The sequence below is a fragment of the Panthera pardus genome, unplaced genomic scaffold, assembly GCF_024362965.1.
Source record: "Panthera pardus isolate Hobbes unplaced genomic scaffold, ASM2436296v1 HiC_scaffold_7, whole genome shotgun sequence".
NCBI classification, from domain to species: Eukaryota; Metazoa; Chordata; class Mammalia; order Carnivora; family Felidae; genus Panthera; species Panthera pardus.
Genome location: NW_026527002.1, coordinates 71,970,089 through 71,990,173, shown reverse-complemented (window position 1 = coordinate 71,990,173; position 20,085 = coordinate 71,970,089). Strand labels below are relative to the sequence as shown.

Here is a 20,085-nt window from a genome sequence, read left to right as displayed (position 1 = left end):
TGGCTCAGTCGGTTGAGCGTCCGACTTCGGCTCAGGTCACGATCTCGCGGTCCGTGAGTTCGAGCCCCGCGTCGGGCTCTGGGCTGATGGCTCAGAGCCTGGAGCCTGTTTCCGATTCTGTGTCTCCCTCTCTCTCTGCCCCTCCCCCGTTCATGCTCTGTCTCTCTCTGTCTCAAAAATAAATAAACGTTAAAAAAAAAATTAAAAAAAAAATAAAATAAGATAAAGGTGTAGGCAGGTGGCTGGAGCTTTTCCATGCCCCTCCAACCCCCCCACAGCACAAATTCCATCACTGCTGTTAACTAGCTGTGTGACCTAGGGCGGCTCACCCAACGTCTCTGAGCACATATCCTCATCTGATTAATGGGAGATACTACGGACCTCGCTGAGCTGATGTGGGAATCAAATTGGGTAAGAAGATGTGAAGTGGTCCGTCCAGCCTGGTGCACCCTATGGGTTCAAGGCCACATGGTGCACTTGAAAGCCCAGGGCCCTGGGTTTGGTTCCTCCTGGCCTCTGTGTTCACCAGAGAGCATCTGGCAGAGAGGGGTGAGCCTCCCGCCACCCCAGTCCCACCCGTCCAGCCTCCAAGAGGATGGCCAGTCAAGATCCGAACTCAAGTCATATGTCTTGAGGTTTACAGAGACCCTCCCCCACACCCCTTCCCACAGCCACCCTGTGTGAAATCAACCCTCCGTTCGGAAGGACTTACCGGATCTGGTTTCCAGTTCTGGTGACATTTCCCTTAGGCGTTATCCTGCTTATTACTGTTTTATTGTGGTGATGGCTACCCTCCTGGTGCTTGCTTACTCACGTTAGCATTCGTAGCGGCAACGGTGGGGGCTCTGGAGTCCGACTGCCTGGGTGTGAGTTCCAGCTCTGTGTCTTTTTTTTTTTTAAGTTTATTTTATTTTGAGAGAGAGAGAGAGAGCATAAATGGGTAAGGGCAGGGCGAGGGAGTGAGAGAATCCCAAGCAGGCTCCACACCGCCAGCCTGGATCCAGACACAGGGCTCAAACCCACAAACCATGAGATCATGACCTGAGCCGAAATCAAGAGCTGGACGTTCAACTGACTGAGCCACCCAGGCGCCCCTCAACTCTGTGCCTTCACAACCGCGGGTCTTGGATAAGTTACTTAACCTCTACGTGCCTCAGTTTCCCCACAAATAAACCAGGATCTTAACTCCCATCTACACCCCGGGGAAGTCAGGATTCAGTGAGAGGATGTGTGTGCAGCATTCTGTGCCACGCTTGTCCCACAGTAAAGGCTCAGTAGCCGTAGCTGATATTATTAGCATTATTTGTGTTATATAAGCGATCGGAACATTCTCGTTGTTGGCAGAGGCTGGGAGCTGAATCTAAGAGGAGGCTGGAGGGTGGGAGGGGCTAGGATCCATGAGAAAGATTGGTAAGAGCCCCCTGGTGACCGGCCCTTACTTCCCAGCGGCATTTACATCTCCTAGGGGAAGCGGGAGGCAAGCTGGCCAACTGTGTAACTATGGAAAGGGTTTCAGAGGGCTCTGCTGGGGTCTCCTCTTTTCTGTTTTAAACAGAAAATCGTTAGTATGAGTGTTAGGGGCTCAGTTGTGTCTCCCACAATTCCTATGTCGAAGTCTTAACCCCCAGCCCTTCTGGATGCAACTCTCTTTAGAGATAGAAATTTTAAAGAGGAAATTAAGTTCACATGAAGCCATTAGGACGGGTCCTAATTCACTGTGACCGCGTCCTTCTAAGAGGAGGAGATTGGGACATAGACACACAGGGAAGGCCGTGTGAGGGCGCAGGGCGAAGATGGCATCTGCAAGCCAAGGAGAGAGGCCTCAGGAGAAACCGACACTGACCAGCACCTTGATCTTAGACTTGTAGCCTCCAGAACCGTGGGATGAGAAATTTTTGTTGTTTAAGCCACCCGGTCTGTGGGGCTTTGTTAGAGCAGCCTGAACAAACTAATGTACCAGGTAATAAACACACTTTTTCTTCTCCAAATCACAGCCCTTTGGAGGATGCAGTTCTATAAGTTCGATTCCTCAGGTTATCTGACCCATCAAGCAGAGTTGGGCTCCTTTTCAGGGATCACTCCGCTGCTCAAGGCCAAGGGGAATGCGGCACCATAGGAAGCTGCGTGCCATTGCTCTGCTCCTGGGCTTCGATCTGTGCTCCCCGCACCCTGCCCAGCCCAACCCCCTGCAGCCAGTCACTCCCGCCTGTGCTCCTGGGGACAAGGGCCGGCAAAGGCATTCATCCAGGTTCATCTGTGCTTGACTGATCTTGAATCAGGGACACTGTCTTTCTCTGGGTCTTCCACTGCTCGTGGTGTTAATCCAGAACAATAGCTTGACCCCCCTCTGTCATTTTCCTTACCTGTAAAGTGGCAGTAAGAATCGGGGCTCCTTCACAGGATCATTGCAAGGATGAAATCACTGAACGCCTATGAAAGCGCTTTGTGAGCTTTGATGTTTCCTGCCAAGACCGGGGCGGCATTGATTTCCAACAATTTAGAGTGTTTTATCTTGTACCAGACCCTATAGACGGCACACGCTATAGTCCAGGCATCCAGAAACTATGAACTGGATGATTTGAACGCACTAAGATGAATGGCCCGGGGTCTTTGCCTTGTGCAACTCGCACGAAAGGAAGAGACAGACATTAGGTGATAATGTAGACAGCAAGGGATGTAGCACGGCGCTCAGCCTCCTGACGCCACCTGTGGGTCTGAGAAGGTTTCCAAAGACGTGGTATCCACATGGCTAGTGATGGCAGAGGAGAAGAGCTAGCCTGGTGAGAGAGGCTAACTGCAGGAAGGAAGGACATATCCCCTTCCCAAGGGTGAGAAGCGCGTTTGTGTCTTCGGCTCTTCCAGAAGCAGACCTTGAGACAAGGATTTGGGTGAAAGTAATTGGCTTGGAGGTGGTCCCAGGAAACCCTGGGAGGCAGGAGAGTGGGAAGGAAGGGAAGAGAAGTGATAAACGAGGCATTAGCAGACTAGTTACCCCTGTAGGGGACTGGAGCTCCATCCCCCTGGGGATTCCAGGAAATGCAGAGAGCATATCTCACAGCTATCTGGCCCAAGGGCTGAAGGAGCTGAGAAGTATCAGCCAACTGCCATCAGTCACTGGTTGAGAGCAGTACTGGGGGCCTGAATTTCCCGGAGCCATCAGCCCGATGCCAATGGGGGCAGAATGCCCTCTAGTGGTCAGAGAAAAGCTCCACGCCAAGAAACACAAGGGCTCATAGCCGATGGTTGTGAGAGAAGAGGTCAGGACACCTGCAGCATCTTTTGCCATGTGTACCCAAGAATACAATGCTTCGGTGTTTCTGGAACGCGAGGTCTGATGCAGGGAATCACAGGCAATGAAAAGTAAGAGAAAGGTGGAGGCGAGGGCATGAGTATATGAATACACGTCATGCTGCTGTGTTTGAGCTTTGTCCTGAGGGCAGTGTGGCCATCGGAGGGTTTTAAGAATGGAAGAAACATGGCCAATGTTCTGTCTTTAAAAGATCACCCTGGGGGGGGGGGGGGGGATGCCTAGGAGGCTCAGCCAATTAAGTGTCCAGCTCAGGTCGTGATTTCATGGTTCATGAGATCAAGCCCTACATCGGGCTCCAGACTGATCTCGCAGAGCCTGCTTGGGATCCTCTCTCCCTCTCTCTCTATCCCTTCCCGCTCATATGCGCGCACGCTCTCTCTCTCTCTCTCTCTCTCTCTCTCAAAATAAATAAACTTAAAAACAAAAGATCACTCCGGCCACGATGTGGAACATGCTTCTGGATGGGACAAAACGAGTCAAGGAGTCCAGTGTGGGCGGGAAAGCCGGTGGGCCTGACGAACAGCAAATGGCAGGAGGGGCAGAAAACAACATTGGAGATAAAGAGAAAGCCGGCAGCACTTAGCAAGTTACTGAATCCAGATGTGATGGAGAGGAAGGGGCCAGGACATCTCCAAGCATCTCTGAGCGTCTCGAACTTTGATGACTCAGCAACACTAGTGCCACCGACTGAGAGAAGGAGGGAGCAGGTTTGGGCGGAGAGAAGATGCACTTGGGTTCAACATGCAGAGCATGAAGGGTGTGAGGACAACCCAGCTGGAAGCCCAAGAAGGGGAGCCGACTTGAGGATAAGACTTCAGAGGCTGCCCCACTTGCATGTTGGAGAAAGACTGAGAGTAAACAAGGTGGCCCAGGTAAGTGTGCAGACTTTGGACCTGGCAGTGGGTCCAGAACGGAGCCATAGCCGTCGGCCACCTTTAAGATGGAAGGTGAGCCCAAAAAAGGCATCTTTGAGGGAGCCAGGCGTAATGGCAGCAAGTACGACATCGGTGAAACAAGGAAGGTCGAGACGCACGGTCTTGGGAGCAGTCACCACGCTACCCCGCAGAGGCGTCCTCGAAGACATATCTCGAAGAAGCGATATCTGTGGGGCGAGTCTTTCCACTTTGGCTGGAAGTCTGACACGGAGCGAACACTGCAGGGGTGGGGACAGGTGGTGGAGAGAACCAGTTTGAGAAGTTTGGACGAGGAGAAAGAGAGACAGGTGGGTGGTCACAGGTGTGTTCGGGCTCCAGGGTGTGTTGTACTTTTCCAAACAGGGGACATTTGCAGAAGGGGGGGGAGGAAGAGGAGGAGGTCGTGGAGGAGAGAAGAAATAAGGAAAAGGATCGCTGCGGGAAGAAGTTGCTGAAGAAGGTTTAAGCGAGTGCTGTCGAGACATCAGGTAGAAACGTTGGCTTTCCCCAGAAGAAAAATACATCGTCTAGGGTTGAAGCCAAAGGGATAAAAATACATATGAATGTAGACACGAGTGTAAATACTGGAACAGAGCTGGGTCACTGCCAAGAGCCTCAGTTTCCCGACAGAAGTGAGAGACAAGATCATCTCTTAAGAGGAATCGTGTGGGGTGTGAAAGTTAGGGACAGTGGTGAGGGTTTGGACTCGCTGCTGAGAACAGAGAAGGAAGCTGGCCAGCAACAAAGGATGTGCAGTCAGACCTCTGGGCGCAGCCAAGGCTGGAGACTATGAATTGTCAACGGTCCCATCCACATGGTTACTGTTTTGACGTGACTGTGCCAGAGCCCCATTCTCTGCACTCTCTGTGGGTGCCAGTGCACGCGTGCACGGGGAGCGTCACTGCAGAACCTCACCTCTGATGACCTTCTGGCTCCCTCCCCCATGTGTCTCCCTGTCCAGGAGCTGTATTCCCAATCTTATGATGCCGTCGGGGTGATGTTCGCCTCCATCCCGGGGTTTGCAGACTTTTACTCTCAGACTGAGATGAATAACCAAGGGGTAGAATGCCTGCGTCTGTTGAATGAGATCATTGCTGACTTCGATGAGGTAAGTCACAGCCTCGGAAGCCTCCAATCACCAGTGGGCACCGGTCTTGTAAAAGCATCATGTCCACCGTAGCAGTAGCCATTGTCTGCACTTACGGGACTCCAGGCTGTAGTGTAGACACAAATACATATTATCTAATTTAATGTTCACAAGAGATAAACACCAGGGTTTCTCCATCTGGGGGATCGAGAGCATAAGCCTCAGTGAGGCTAGGTAATCTAACCCAATGTCAAACAACCATCAAATGGCAAAACCAGGACTTGGAGGCCGCTGCTACTCGGGCACTGGCGTCACAGAGACTGGGCAGTGATGGGGACTTTTCTCCATCTGTTCAAAGTGCCAGAGATAAAACCATCAGTTAGCATTTTGTCCAAGACCTAAACATAAGCGTACGCATAATCCAGATAGTACTTTGTTCTTTTAGGCTCCATGAGTCTAAAGAACACATCACATGGGAGGAGATACTCTTGCTGTACTAAATTTACATTAATAGGCTTGGCAGGAATGATCCTTCCCCACCCCCTCCCCCCACGCCTGCCATCTTCTAGCTTGAAGTGGGGCACCGTTGTCCATCTGTCTGCCCAGGCCTGAGAAGGGAAGTGATTCATTGAGAAAATGCTGAGGAAGAGACCTTGCAAAGATGTGGGTTCAGCTGAAGTCTAGCCTGCTAGCCCGATTCCCGTGGAAATCCAAAAAAGGGTACAGCCGTGCATTATCAGTAGCCAGGCCTCATGGCGTTCTTGAGAATGACGTGGGTGGGGCACCAGGAGCATTGGTGACGTTTCCCATTGTGACATCATCACCCTCTCGCTCCACCCCCAAGTTCCGTTTAGCCACTGAGCCCCGTGGGTTCCTTTTTGATGGCTCTTTGGTCTGCCCCTTCCTCACTACCATTGCTGCCCTGTCCTTGCTTTCCGCCCTCTTACTTGTCCCCTGGATGACTGCAGCCATTCTCTAGCTGCCCCCTCCCGTATCTCACCTCAGCGGTCACCAAAAGCAAGACTATCTTTTCACATCCCTTTGAAACCTGAAGCCCATCAGTGCCTCCCCTTTTCCAGCGCCCCATAAGGTCACCTGAGGCTTTGCACTTGGTTTGAACTCGCTGGTCCTGTACCCTCTCCAGCTTTACCTCCCACTGTGTGCCACCTGCCCCCCCCCCCCAAGCACCATCCAGCTACTTACAAGCCCTTACACCCACCTGGCTGTTCACCCACTGCCCTTTGTGCCCAGAAGTTACGCTATTGTCACTATACCCTGTCCTCTCTCCCTCAACTCCACGGGCAGCAGAACATGTAACACTCCCTGAACCGTCAATTCAGACATCATCTCTATTTGTGACGCCTCTTCTCATCCCCCTCCTACCCAGCTAAATGTCGTTGCTCTTTTTTCGGTGAAAAACATATACTCTGGAACCTGCCCTCAGAGAGCCTGAAACCCTTCAGTGTGCAAATCTGCCTCCCCCACCAGCCACTTAGTTTGGGGGCAGAGACCCATCTTATTAATATAAACGTTTACCACGTGTTGCCACAAATGCAAAACAAGCTCAAGACATGACATTCAGTCACTTACCCCTCAACAAAACCCGCAGGGGGAGAATTATTAGCCTTCGTTTTACAAATAAGCAAAACTGAGGCTGAGAGACAGCAAGAGAGCCCAGGCTTTGCCACCACCAGTTGGCCCAGCCAACATTTCCACCCAGGTCCGCCATACTGTTTGGGTTTTTAACCATTAACTGGCATCTCATGGTTCCAGTTTTGCAGGCAAAAAGGCAACAAGGGCCATTTTGGTTGTCCTAGGAATGGGAATGGGGATCAAGATAAATAAGACACGGTCCCTTTTTGCTTCGCATGGCTTCCCAGTCTAGGGAGGGACAAGATGATTGAGTCACCTTTACATGGGAAGTAAGTGCACTCATTCAGAGGGCCTTGCATTGTGGAGAGTAGAGGGTGATTCTATGGTAACAGTATCTTTATTCCAGCTCTTTTTGACAGGCCATAAGCTCATAAAGATAGGAATTATATTCTTATGTATCCTTTTAAGTCCTCAGGGGCTGGGGCTGTGCGTAGAACATAAGAGATGTTCGTAACAGATGCTTACCAAGTATTTGCTAATGGGATCAACCAATCAATTAATTAATTAATGGGGGACAAAAATCAGCAGACAAATAGCAAGGTGAAGAGAAACTAGGGCAATCCAGAACATATCTTCAAATTAAAAAAAAAAAAAGTTAAAATAGCTGTATTAAAAATAATCTGACCGAAGGTTGAGCCATCAGGCTTTGTTTTATTTTATTTTATTTTATTTTTAAAAATTTTTTTAATGTTTATTTTTTATTATTTTTGAGACAGAGAGAGACAGAGCATGAACGGGGGAGGGGCAGAGAGAGAGGGAGACACAGAATCGGAAGCAGGCTCCAGGCTCTGAGCCATCAGCCCAGAGCCCGACGGCGGGGCTCGAACTCACAGACCGCGAGATTGTGACCTGAGCCGAAGTCGGACGCTCAACTGACTGAGCCACCCAGGCGCCCCAGTTTTATTTTAAACGCTGTAGCACCCCCCATCCCTCCAAAGGGCTCACAAGCAAGTTTTTCAATTGTAATGCGTAAATTTCAACTAAATTTGCATCTCAGTGCCCCAGTTTGTAGACCCCAGGAGTCTTAGGAAAAACAGACAGCGCCCCTAGTGGTAGTGGCGTGTTTTTGCAGAGGGAGGTTGGGGAGGCTAGGAGAAGGGGGTGGGGGTGGGATTGGCCCAGGAGCTGGGCTTTAGAGCAGGAGGAGGAGGAGAGGGAGGAGGAGCCGGCAGGGAGGTGAGAGAAGAAAGATAGGAGAGCAGAGCAGAGAAGGAGAAACGGAAAGAAGAGACGGCACAGAGGAGGAGGAAGAGGGAAGAGCATGTGGTCAGCAGGAACATTCTCTGGCTTGCCAACCCCTCGGGCCACCCGCACGTGCCTTCTGTGTCAGGAGAGACCCTCTGCATTCTGCCCTGGCGAAGCTCCAGCCAGATGGATGCCCTGATGCTGACTTTAGTAACAAAGCTGCTCCGGCTGATAAAATCACCACGGGAACCTGAGCGCCTGCAAAATTCCCTCCGGGCTTGAGGAAAGCAGAACACCGCACGGAGCACATGCGCCAAGACCGGGTTCAAGACTCCTCACCCCAGGGCCCCTGCTTCCTCGAAGGCTGAAGGGCGCTCCCACGTTTCAGCACTCCGTGCGGACTAGTGAATTAATAAAGGGGCTGATTAGGAACCGCGTTATGCCCCCAGACGCTTTTAGCTCTACGGTGGATCGATTTGCTGCATGGACACTAAATGAAAATAATGAAGCCGCTTGCTGCCTTCTGATCCACTTCTGAGAGGAGGCAGCATTGCCTGGGCCTGAAATTGGCCCTTGGCCAGGTACTTCCAAGAGCAGAGAGGAAGAGCCCCCCCTCCCCGCAGAAAGCTGGGGAAATGCAGCTGCACGGAGGCAGAAGGACAGAGGTGGGCCACCAAAGACATGCCTTAGATCCCGAACTAACACTTTAACGGCCGAAGGGATGCTGAGACCAAACCTCAGTGCGGTGTCTGAGGGCGAGTGTCAGACATGATCCCAGGCTGAGGACACTCAGCCTTCCCTGGACGCGGTTTGTGCGATCTCAGCCAGGGCAGAAGAGGGGCTTCACTCAATGGCTCAAGAAACAAAAATAACAAACAAAGGCTGCCTCAGCCGTCAATCAGGCAACACAAACACACACGCACGCACGCACGCACACCCCAAAGCAAATCTCAAAAGCACCTGCCTGCGTTTCCCTTGTTTCTCTGAAGAATTTCTCTCCAGCTGGAATTTTTCACGTTTTCTTAGCTCCAGAATCATTTTTGACAGGATGCCTGTAGCAAGATGCATATGGAAAATCCATCTTCTCTTCTTGGTCTGGCCCACCTGTCTGCCCAGCTCCAGCACGGCATGAACCCCGAAGGACATCACAGTCTTTAAGGGAAGCAGAGAGTTGGAAAACCAGAAGTTACATTTAGATACCCACCCACGTGGAGGAAGAGGAGGCTAAGAACTTAGCCCTGGGAGCCAAGGAGGTTTGAGTTTTGAACCTACCTTTTCTGCGGAGGGAGTGAGACACAGAATCTGGATGGCTTTGAAGATGGGGCTAAGGATTTTCTGAAAGATCAGATGTGGGTTGTGATGTTTTTACCCGGAACAACTGGAACAGTGGAGACGCCATTAATCAAGGTGGCAGGTGGGTAGAGAGGACCAAGGGTGTAGCTTTGGGAATGGCAGGTTGGCGATGCCTTTGAGGACTGTAACGGGGATGTCACAGCAGTTTTGTGCAGAAGAGTCTGATGGTCAAGGAAGGACACATGCATTGAGGAATCTCGGGCAGAGAGATTGTGTTGAAAGCCCACGAACCATGGTGACAGAAAAAAAGAAGAGGTCTGAGGCCTGAGCCCCGGGGCCCCCAACACTGTGAGATAAGGAAGATAAGAAGGAACTAGCAAAGGACGCTGAGGAGTTGCCAGTGGTGTGGAAGTAAAGCCATGAGGGGGCAGAAACCATGTGGGAGAGGTGTGGCAGTCAACCGGGTAAGATCCAGACAGTGGACCAAGCGAGGCCAGACAATGGGAGGGGTTGTCAGAGCAATGTCAGTGTCAAGGTGGTTCTGGGGGATTTAGAAAATGATGGGGAAGAAGTTGGCAGCAGTGAGTAGGGAGAACTCTGCAAATTTTTACAGCAAAAGGAAGGAGACAGGTGGAAAGAAATGGGGTGTCCCGGAAGACTTTCTCTAAGATGGGAAAAATAACCGCAGCCCTCTCCTGACTTCCTTGAACCTACCACGCATCTTCCCCAACCTCCAGTCCTCATTCATGTCGTCCCCTCTGTCCGGATGCCCCTCTCAACCCTTTCCGTGCCCCCCCCCCAGCCTCCCAGCTCCCAAACCCATGCACCCACCACTAAAAGACCCTTCCCCACTCTTTAGAAGTGAAGCTAGAAGTCACTTGCTCAGGGCAGCCTTCCCAGCCCCTCCAGGTTTCATCAAAATGCTCCTCTCTCCTCGTTCCTACATCCTGTATGTTTCCATCATGTGCTTTACTAGAATTGAGGCAGGGCACGTTTTGTGTGATGGTTTATTTAACATGTCACACACACACACACCCTGCCTGGGCTGTCAGCCCTCGGATGGCTGGGACCTCCTGTCCTATTCATGAGACGTTGCAGAAGCTCAGTGGATGCTTCCTGTATTAGTTTACTACCGCTGCTGTAACAAACCACCGCAAATTTAGTGACTCAAGACAACAGAAATTTACGATGTTACAGTTTGAAGGTCAGAAGCCCAAAATGGATGTCACAGGGTTAAATCAAGGTGTCAGCGCCGCTGTGTTCCTTCTGGAGGCTCTAGGGGAAACTCTGTTTCATTCTGGCTACTAAAGGCCACCTGCATTTCTTGGCTGGTGGCTCCTTCCCCCGTCTTTAGAGCCCGTGGTCACCCTGCTGTGACTTCCGCTCCTGCCTGATATGACATTGCCTTCTCCAACTTTCCCGCCTCCTCCTTTCACTTATGAGGACGTTTGCGATTACTTGGAACGCACCCAGCTAGTCTAGGGAATCTCCCCACCTCAGGATCGTTAACTTCATCCCATCTGCAAAGTCCTTTCTGCTCTGGAAGGTAAGATACCCACGGGTTCCAAGAATTAAGACCTGGACATCTGCAGGCAGTGGAATGGGAAGCCACAGGAAGGTTTGCACAGACTGGGGACATGATCTGACTTTCCCCCGAATGGGACCACTCTGGCTGCCATGCGGGGGGTGAGGGGGGGTGAGGCAGAGAGCAAGCAGGTACATTATTCTGATACAACCACCGGGTGGAAGCCAACAGTGGCTCAGGCCAGGATGCTGACAGACAAGAGTTAAGACTCCAAATCCATGTGGAAGGTGTAGCCAAAATTTGTTGATGCTCTGGGGAACAGCTGGGATTTCTTCTTTGAAGTAATAAAGTAAACGTTCGTTTCAAAGATTCATGGAAACCGATCTACTCCTTAAATGGTGTCTGGTCACACCCATCCCGGCCCCTGCCACCTGCCGGGTGCTCAGTAAACATGTTGATTGCCCAAATGCATGATCCACAGGGAGAAAGGTAGCGTCCTCAAGGCTGCTAAACCAGGCAGAGGCTGTCCTTTGTGTGAGCCAGGAGCCTGTTTCGGGAAGCCCCTGTCTTCAGGAAGAATAAACACCAGAGCTAACGTGGTTGCTTGGATCTATTTCAGCTGCTAGGCGAAGACCGGTTTCAGGACATTGAAAAGATTAAGACCATCGGCAGCACCTACATGGCCGTGTCGGGCCTGTCACCTGAAAAACAGGTAAAGGAACACCTTGCATTCAGCTGCACCATATGGCAGGGGCCTCACTCTTGTCGGGTCGCTGAAGACAGAGAGGCCATCGTCACCAGGCTGCCTGGGGACCGGTAGGGAGGAAATCTGACGCACTGGATATTCTAGTCGTGTGACGTACATTTGCTCCCGAGGGAATGAGGGTCCGCTGGATGAAATGATGCCTCTGCGGCCCAGAAACCTCTATGCTCCATTCTAAACTTCATTGTTGACTTGATGGACAAAATACCCTGGCCGAGAAATACCCTGATTATGATTTAATTGTGAGTGTCACCAAATCCCCAATACCAGCCTGTTTTCTTGTTCTTACTTGTGTAAGTAGGACGTAAGAACGATAATATCTCCTGTTCTCTTGAGGGCCCTGTGCCGGGCACCAGCCTTAAGTGAGAACACTAACGCTTACCTTGCAGCGTTAGTGGACGCAACAGCATTATGCTGTCTACACCCAGTAGGTGCTCAATACACCCAGTAGGTGCTCAATAAATGCTACGTGCATATGAGTCTAAGTTCCTGGGAAGAAGGAATCCTCATTCCTTCTTCTCATCCTCCCTTTGTTTACTTTCCAGCTAAACACCTAGAAACATTCCAAGAGTAACTATCTGGGAAGAAAACCCTACTAGTAATCGGTTACCTGTGCGTGGCACTTGAGAGCAGGGGTCCACAAAGTACATCCTGCCTGCCAAACCTGACCCATCATCTGTTTCTGTAAATACAATTTTATTGGAACACAACCACACACACACACACACACACACACGCACGCACACACATTACATATATTTTCTCTTCGGCTCCTTTCAAGCTAAAATGGCAGTCCTGAGTGTCCCTGAGGAGGCCCAAAACGTTTGCTCTCTAATCCATTACCGAAACTACTTGCCAACCTCTGCTCTGGAGGGGTGCCAAGTTCTTTCGCATACACAATCTCCTTCAATCCCCGGGAGGTAGGGAGGTAGGCGGGGCAAGGCTGCTGATCCCCATCTTCTAGGTGAGGAGACGGAGGTTCAGAGAGGCACAGAGGCTTACTCCGCACCCCCCTCAAGGTCCGTGACCAAATGTCGAAGCAAATGTGAAACATCCCTTGAACAGACAGTGTGAGTACTTGAAAGGAAGTACACGTTTCCTAGATGGAAACACGACACGTGCAAACATAAACACGCGCCCGCGCGCCCGTGAGCACAGTCAGGAATTCATAGTGTGGCCGCCTGAATACACAAGTGTCGACGTGGGGAAAGGAATCTGATAAGCCGCACACATTACACTGAGTTAAGCAAATCTCCTGCCATCCTGTGTTCGGGGACACTGCCGACGGGGGTGTTCGGGGGCTCCCACACCTGGCCGTCTTCATCCCAGGGATGCGCAGGTGGGTTGGGACGTAGAGCGGGGCTCCCCTCTGCTGCAGAAAGGTCCACGTTCACCACAGTGAGTGAGTTCTCCTCTCGCTTGTGCTCCAGCAATGTGAAGACAAGTGGGGACATCTGTGTGCCCTGGCCGACTTCTCCCTCGCCCTGACCGAAAGCATACAGGAGATCAACAAACATTCCTTCAACAATTTCGAACTCCGGATTGGTGAGTAGCAGCTGGAGGTGTGGCCCCCTCCCGCCCGCCCCCGCTCCCCCCCGCCCCAGCTCCCTGGCCTGGCTCCATCAGACCCCTCCCCCGCTCCCTGCCCCATGCCCTGGGCACCCTGGGCCGTGGGGAGCTTTCTCCTACAACACGCAGCAGGCTTAGTGTGACCTCGCCAAGGACAGGGACGGGGACAGCGTCAGCTCAGGCCTGTCTAGGCTTCCTCTTGCTCTGGGTGCTGGAAGCCAGGGAAGGCTGCTGGCCTGGGTGCAGACTTACACAGCAGGCCCTACACCATAGCCACCTTTCCTCCAGCTCACTTGTGCAGTGCCCCACCCGCACAACACCCTGCTGAGGGAGGGAGCTGAGTCATCTCTCATTCACTCTGTCCCATGTCCTTGGTCAGTGTGTTGGTCTCCAGTCCTTCTGGATATGCCTTAAAGCAAAAGCAGGATTGCACTCCCAAAGATGTCAGATACTGTGGTGTGCAGGGACGGCAGAGAGGCTCCTAGCTCCTCACTTGGCCACACAGCTCGCCCTTCCTTGCGCTCAGAGACCCCCTCGTGCAGCACAGCAATGCAACAGAAACCACAGCCCGGTGAATAGTGACCCTTTATACTTTGTATAACTCGCCAACTTTTTTGGCATCTCTGCTGCTTCTCGAAGGCCCCCCTACAGCATGGTCTGAAAGCCGTAAACTCAGGCCCAGGCCCAGAGAAGGGGGGTGATAGCTTCCGATCACACAGCCAAGCGGACACCCTGGAGGCAGCCCCAGGACTTCCGGACAGACCGGGGACGTTCTGGCTGCCGGGCTGCAGCCTAAGACGGCCTTTGCCACAGTCTTCGTATTTTACATCTCCTCTGGCCTTCATGCCGTTTTGCTTACTTGGCTCTCCCTCACCAGCTTTCAAGAAAAAAACAGTCAAGAAATACCAGTATCTGACTTCTCAGATCTTTGTTCATATGTAAAAGCTCTATTTTATGTTTTTGGTCTATGGATGGGATGTTCAAGGCTTGTTCCCGCATCTTCCACTGACCCTACGTGTCCTTGCTGAAATCCTTGACCACACGACGGAACCAGGACTGAAAACCAGAACTTTAACCCTGAACAAAGGCGGGAGATGCCGCTGGGGTCAGGGCCGACCCTTGGTGTGAAATCTCACAGTGCTGGCATAGATCAGAGGTCAGAAGATTATTTTCCCCATTTCACGGGGCACCTCTGTTTGTGTCTGGGGTCAGCTGTGGCCACCTCTGTGAAGTTGGGCCAGTCATTCCAGCCCTCTGAAGGTCAGTTTCCTCGTGTGCAAGCTGGGCGTGATATTATTACCCCCACCCCTGCCTGCCTCGTAGCAGTAACGAGGGATCAGACGGGGTGACGCCTGTGAGGGGCTCCGCAAGGCGTGGAGGGAGCCCCATCACTGTGATGCCCACACATTCTGTAGGGTCTGCTTCTCTGATTTCTGTTTATTTTGTATGGGGCAGGGAGGGGTTGTACTGCCCTCCGCCTAGAATGATCTAACCCAGACATCTGCATGGCTTGTCCCACCACATTCTTCAGATGGCTGCTCAGAAAAGCCCTTCCCTAGCCACCTTCCTCCAAAATGCCCCCTCCCACCTCTCTCTTCCTTTAACCTGACCGGGTTTTCGTTCTAGCCTCTATTATTCATTGATATCGTATTACTTGTTTTGATATTTCCTTCTCTCCAGGTGAAGGTAAGCCCCATGAGGGTTGGGGCTCTCGTCTCTTTTCTTTCCCACCCATTGCCCCGGTGCCTGGAACAGCGCTGGTACCTAGCAGGTGTCTAGTCAATTTAGTAGAATACACGAGAAATTCAAAGTCCAATAGAAGGGGACCTATGTGCTCACCAACGTGTTTGGTGAAATGCTATTATTCCTGGCAGAGAAGTCTATGTCTCGTAAAGGAGGAGGCGTTGGAGATGTCTTAAAAGGCATTTGCCAAATAAGATGTGGGGGTTGGGCAGAAATGATAGTCCAAGGAGAAAGAAAGGCAGGGACAAAGGCACAGAGGTGGGCGATGGCCGGCAGGTGAGGGGGGACTCTAGCGGGTCAGTGTGGACACAAAGGTGAAGGAGAGGGTGGCGGTGAAGGAGGCTGACAAAGCAGGACGAGCCAGATTCGAGAAGCCCTTGGCTGTGATCCCAAGGGGCCTGGGCTTCATCCTACAGGCAAAAGGGGCCATGGCAGGTGTTGAAGCGGTTGGAACTTGGCCAGATGGGGGCTGGTCTGCTGGAGGACAAGGGAGGAGGCAGGGAGGCCCGTGGGGAGGCTTGTGCCACAGACCAAGGGAATGACGCTCAGGCCCTGGACTAAAACAGAGAAGGCAAAGGTCTACCCAGGCTCTCAGAGCACTGCAACAGCAGAGGCTGGAGGAGACCCCAGCGTCCTGACTCGTGGCACAGTGCTCCGTCCGTCCCACGGGCTACGTCAGCGTCCTGGTGAAAATTATCCTAATTTGCTCGGGAGCAGTCCCTGGTAGTCAGGCACCATGCCAAGGCTTTCCTCCCGTTATCTCATTCCATCTTCCTTCTACTCTGCACGTGGGAAAAGTGAGGTCCACCCAGGCTAAGTAACTGACCCAGGCCGCTCACCCAGTGAGCGGCCGAGGCGGGATCTGGGCCCCGCAGTTTATCCACAGAGACCATACCTTCCCTGCTCACTGTCCCAGGCGGGGGTGCAGCCACCTCAGTGATGTCCCTCTTCTCTTACCTCTCGCTCCTTTGGTCGCTCGCAGGCATCAGTCACGGCTCCGTGGTAGCTGGGGTCATCGGCGCTAAGAAGCCACAATATGACATTTGGGGCAAAACTGTGAACCTGGCGAGCCGAATGGACAGCACAGGGGTCAGCGGCAGGATCCAAGTCCCCGAGGAGACCTATCTCATCCTGAAGGACCAGGGCTTTGCCTTCGACTACCGAGGGGAGATCTACGTGAAGGGCATCAGTGAGCAGGAAGGAAAAATCAAAACGTACTTTCTCCTGGGAAGAGTCCAACCCAACCCGTTCATCCTGCCCCCGAGAAGACTGCCCGGGCAGTACTCACTGGCCGCGGTCGTCCTGGGCCTTGTCCAGTCCCTCAACAGGCAAAGGCAGAAGCAGTTGCTCAATGAGAACATCAACACAGGGATCATCAAGGGCCATTACAACCGGCGGACTTTGCTGACAGCCAGTGGGCCAGAGCCCGGGGCCCAGGCTGAGGGCGCCGACAAGTCCGACTTGCCATGAAAGCATTTTCTTTGTGTTTCCTTTTTTTGTATTTCTTTTATATATAAAATAAATATACTAATAAAAAGGTTTAATTTTTTTTAGAACAAGGATGGTTTCATTGGTCTTGGGATACACTAGACTGAAGACAGGATTTGAGCTTCTCCTCAAATCAGAGACATTTATTGATCATCTCGTATGCACGAGGTTCTTTGGGAACACAGATAAATAAGACCTGCTCCCTTGACCTTGAAAGGCTCACAACTGAGTATGAAAGAGGGACGTGTAAGCAGACACTCGACACAAGGGCCCCTTATTACTTTGTCATGTTTTATTTATTGGGGAGAGAGAGAGAGCGTAAGTGGGAGAGGGGCAGAGAGAGAGGGGAACAGAGGATCCAAAGCAGGGTTTACCCAGCCAGGCTGACACCAGCGAGACCACCGTGGGGCTCGAACTCACAAACCGCGCGATCATGACCTGCGCTGAAGTTGGACGCTCAACCGACTGAGCCACCCAGGCGCCCCTGTCGAGCTCTTGTCACGCGCAGGACCTGGTACCAGACCCTTTACGTAATGACCTCACGCGACCCTCACAGTACTGTGTGCATGCCCTCAGCCAGCGTGTGTTGAGCTGTGCCTGTACTTTCCTAAGCTCCAGAGAAATCCTGGCAAAAGTCTGGCCCTCACAGAACTAGCAGTCAGCATGGGGATAATCCATAACGTTCCTCTAAACCAATACATAAGTAATCTACTTCCAGATAAGGGTAGATGCCGTAGAGAAAATTGGGGAGGACAATTGGGATAGAGAATTGGAGGTCGGGGATGCCGTGTAACTGGGATCTACAAGGAAGGCCTCTTTGAGGACTTCCTGTTGAAGATTAGCCCTAAACAATGAGAACCAAGCACCCTGGGAGGAGAGTGGCCCCATGGGAAGGAATGGCAAGGGCAAAGGCCCCGAGGTGGGATCAAACCCACGTGATCTGTTGGAGGACCAGCTCCAAAGGCAGTGGGTGGGGAAGCTGTTGCAGGCAGGTTCACTCTCTTGCACTCTTGCAAAAGTGAGAGTTCACTCTCTTGCACTCTTCTAAACTCTTGCACTCTTAACAACAGCCATTTAGAAGAAACGTACCTCCAGTGGACATGCTTTCAAGGAAGTACCTACCCAGAATATTTCAGGCGAGACCCCCTCCCCAGGTAGGAGAGAGACTACGGTCTCCAGAGAAGCACGACGCACAGAGGTGGGGGGCCCTTGAACTTTGAGCCATGTGGGTAATGGCCTTTGCTCTCAGAAATTATACACCTGCCAGAGAACTACCTGAGGTCCCAACGGAATGAGAAGACGGCATCAGGTGAACTGTAAAGTCCTTCTGATCCCAGCGTTCATCATTATCTTCACAGACGCAGAGGAAGCCTCCTGGTTTATTCGGGCGAGCTGCTGAGGACACTGAAACAAAGTAAAGCCCCAGGGGGTGCTGAGACCTGGAGCCGCAGAGAAGAGGAGGGAAGCTGGGGGTCTGGGGCTGCGGCAAACATCCCGGCAAAGAGGCCGGCCTCGGCGACGGCAGTCAGGCTGTGACAGCACTGTCTCCCAAAGACAGAGAAGACTCGATGCGGGCCATCAAGCTTTGGTCTGATCCGGAGGGCAGGATCCTTCTAGATTCTATGGGCGGCATGCAGCAGACAGGCCACGGTGAGATGGATCCAGTCCCAGGGAACGAGTTTACCCAGCACAGATGTTGTCCCCAAGCTCTGAGCTAGGACTCAGGACCCAGTCCCTGGACTAGAAGAATGTCATCCTAAGCAAGATAACTGGGCAGGAACCAAAGGAGGAGGCATGAAGCCAGACCCAGGCTCCTGGATGCTGCCACTTCGGGGGTGAAGCTTCACCCAGAACCTGTCGCTGACTCAGTGATGACGAGCCCTAAAGTGAAACAGGCCTCACGGAGGGGACAGGGGGGATGGGACACGTGGCTTCCTTCAGGGCTCCATTAAACAGAGGAGCAGAGGCACCTGGGTGGCTCAGTGGGCGAGGTGTCTGACTCTTGGTTTCGGCTCAGGTCATGATCTCACGGTTTGTGGGTTCGATCCCTGAGTCGGGCTCTGTGCTGACCGTGCAGAACCTGCTTGGGATTCTCTCTTTCTCCCTCTTTCTCTGCCCCTCCCCCACTTGTACATGTATGCTCGCTCTATCTCTCTCTCTCTCTCTCCAAATAAATAAAAACCCGAAAATAAATAAACAAACAGAGGAGCAAGGAGGCCCAATGGTGCCAAGAATCCTCAGTGAATTATCAAGAACCCTACCCAGGGGACATCTGAACTCTGCTCCAATTTTTTCTGGCCCCAAAGCGTTGGGTCCCTGCCCCTGGGTCAGCCCATTCCGTGGCCCCAGCGGGTCTGCAGAGACAGAACCGGGACACTGGCCCGTGGTTGATGTAGCTGAGAGGCACGCCTCTTCTCGGGCCTTGTGCAAGGCTGGAGGGGGTGGTGAAGAAAGACAGTCTTCTTGAAATGAGAGAGCGGTTTTCTGTTTGCCTACTTTTTTGGTCTGTTCATCTCATTTACGAAAAGAACTTCCAATGTCAAGTGATTTCTGAGAACCTGCTCTTAACTCCGAAACAAACCTGGCATCCTGTTCCAGCCAGGGGCTCCAACCTCATGTTTCTCCCCCCCACTGATTTCTGCTTGTGAAATTTTGGATTTGATCTTAGGAATGCCAAGTGTAAAAACTCTGGCCAAGGAAACAGTGCCCCAAATGGTGAAACACAAAGAGAAACACAGAACAGGGCCTGGCTTAGTCTACAGACGTTCAGGCCCACTAGACGGGCTTTCTCAACAGCTGTGTATTCTGGACAGTGATGACATCTTTTGTCGCGCCCCCCGCCCCCAGCTGTGTTTATCAGCCTGTGTGGGTGATGCACGCCTTCCCCAGAGATGAACACAGCCCTTCTTAGGGAAGATGTAAGTTATTCCTCCAAGGGCTGGGTCTGAGCCCCGGCTGCCTCGCATTCTGCCCTCCCGTAAAGTCAGGCGGATCACCTGGAGGTCAGAAATGCCCCCCACCAGTTCCTCTGCCTCCCTCCTCCAGTTGGAAGGCAGTACTATGCTGTCATCACCATTTCACAGATGAGGAAGCTGAGACACAGAGCTCCTGAGCGACTCACGCTGTAAGGTCTTCGACCCAGCAAAGAGTGGCCGTAGGATTCAAACCCAGGAGCTCTCGTTCCAGAGTCCTGCCCTTAAGCACCACTGCCTAGCCCTGTGGTGGGCGAATGATATTCATTAAATGAAAGTTGAAAGTGGGAGCAGACTCCCTGGCGGGCAGAGAAGATGGACGAGCCAGGGCAGAATTCTGGAACGGCAGTCGGGGTGGGGGGGTGGACAACCCAGCACCACTCGCCCGGACCCTCGACAGCCCCCGCTTCCACCCCAGGAGGTCAGACAGCCTCTGATTCTCTTTGCGGGTTGTGATGTGGAGACGGTCGGGGACAGGACGTACTGGGCTGAGAGCCCCGAGGGCAGTTCCTTGAGGTACACAGGCCGTGGTTTGAATCCCGTCCCCCCACCACTTGTCAGTGGTTTGATGTTGGGCCAGTAG

General features: G+C 52.3%; 1 protein-coding gene across 3 annotated transcripts in view; it reads left to right on the top strand.

The window, feature by feature from the left end:
* The window catches only part of ADCY8 (adenylate cyclase 8), a 221,143-nt gene extending 204,553 nt beyond the window's left edge, over positions 1-16,590 (top strand). For all 3 annotated transcript variants that reach the window (XM_053896102.1, XM_053896101.1, XM_053896100.1), the window contains 4 exons: positions 5,186-5,332; positions 11,587-11,679; positions 13,161-13,275; positions 16,025-16,590. In XM_053896102.1, the coding sequence (XP_053752077.1) occupies positions 5,186-5,332; positions 11,587-11,679; positions 13,161-13,275; positions 16,025-16,512 (843 nt within the window). In that variant the 3' untranslated portion in view covers positions 16,513-16,590. The remainder of the gene's footprint in view (positions 1-5,185; positions 5,333-11,586; positions 11,680-13,160; positions 13,276-16,024) is intronic.
* The last annotated feature ends 3,495 nt before the right edge of the window (positions 16,591-20,085 follow it).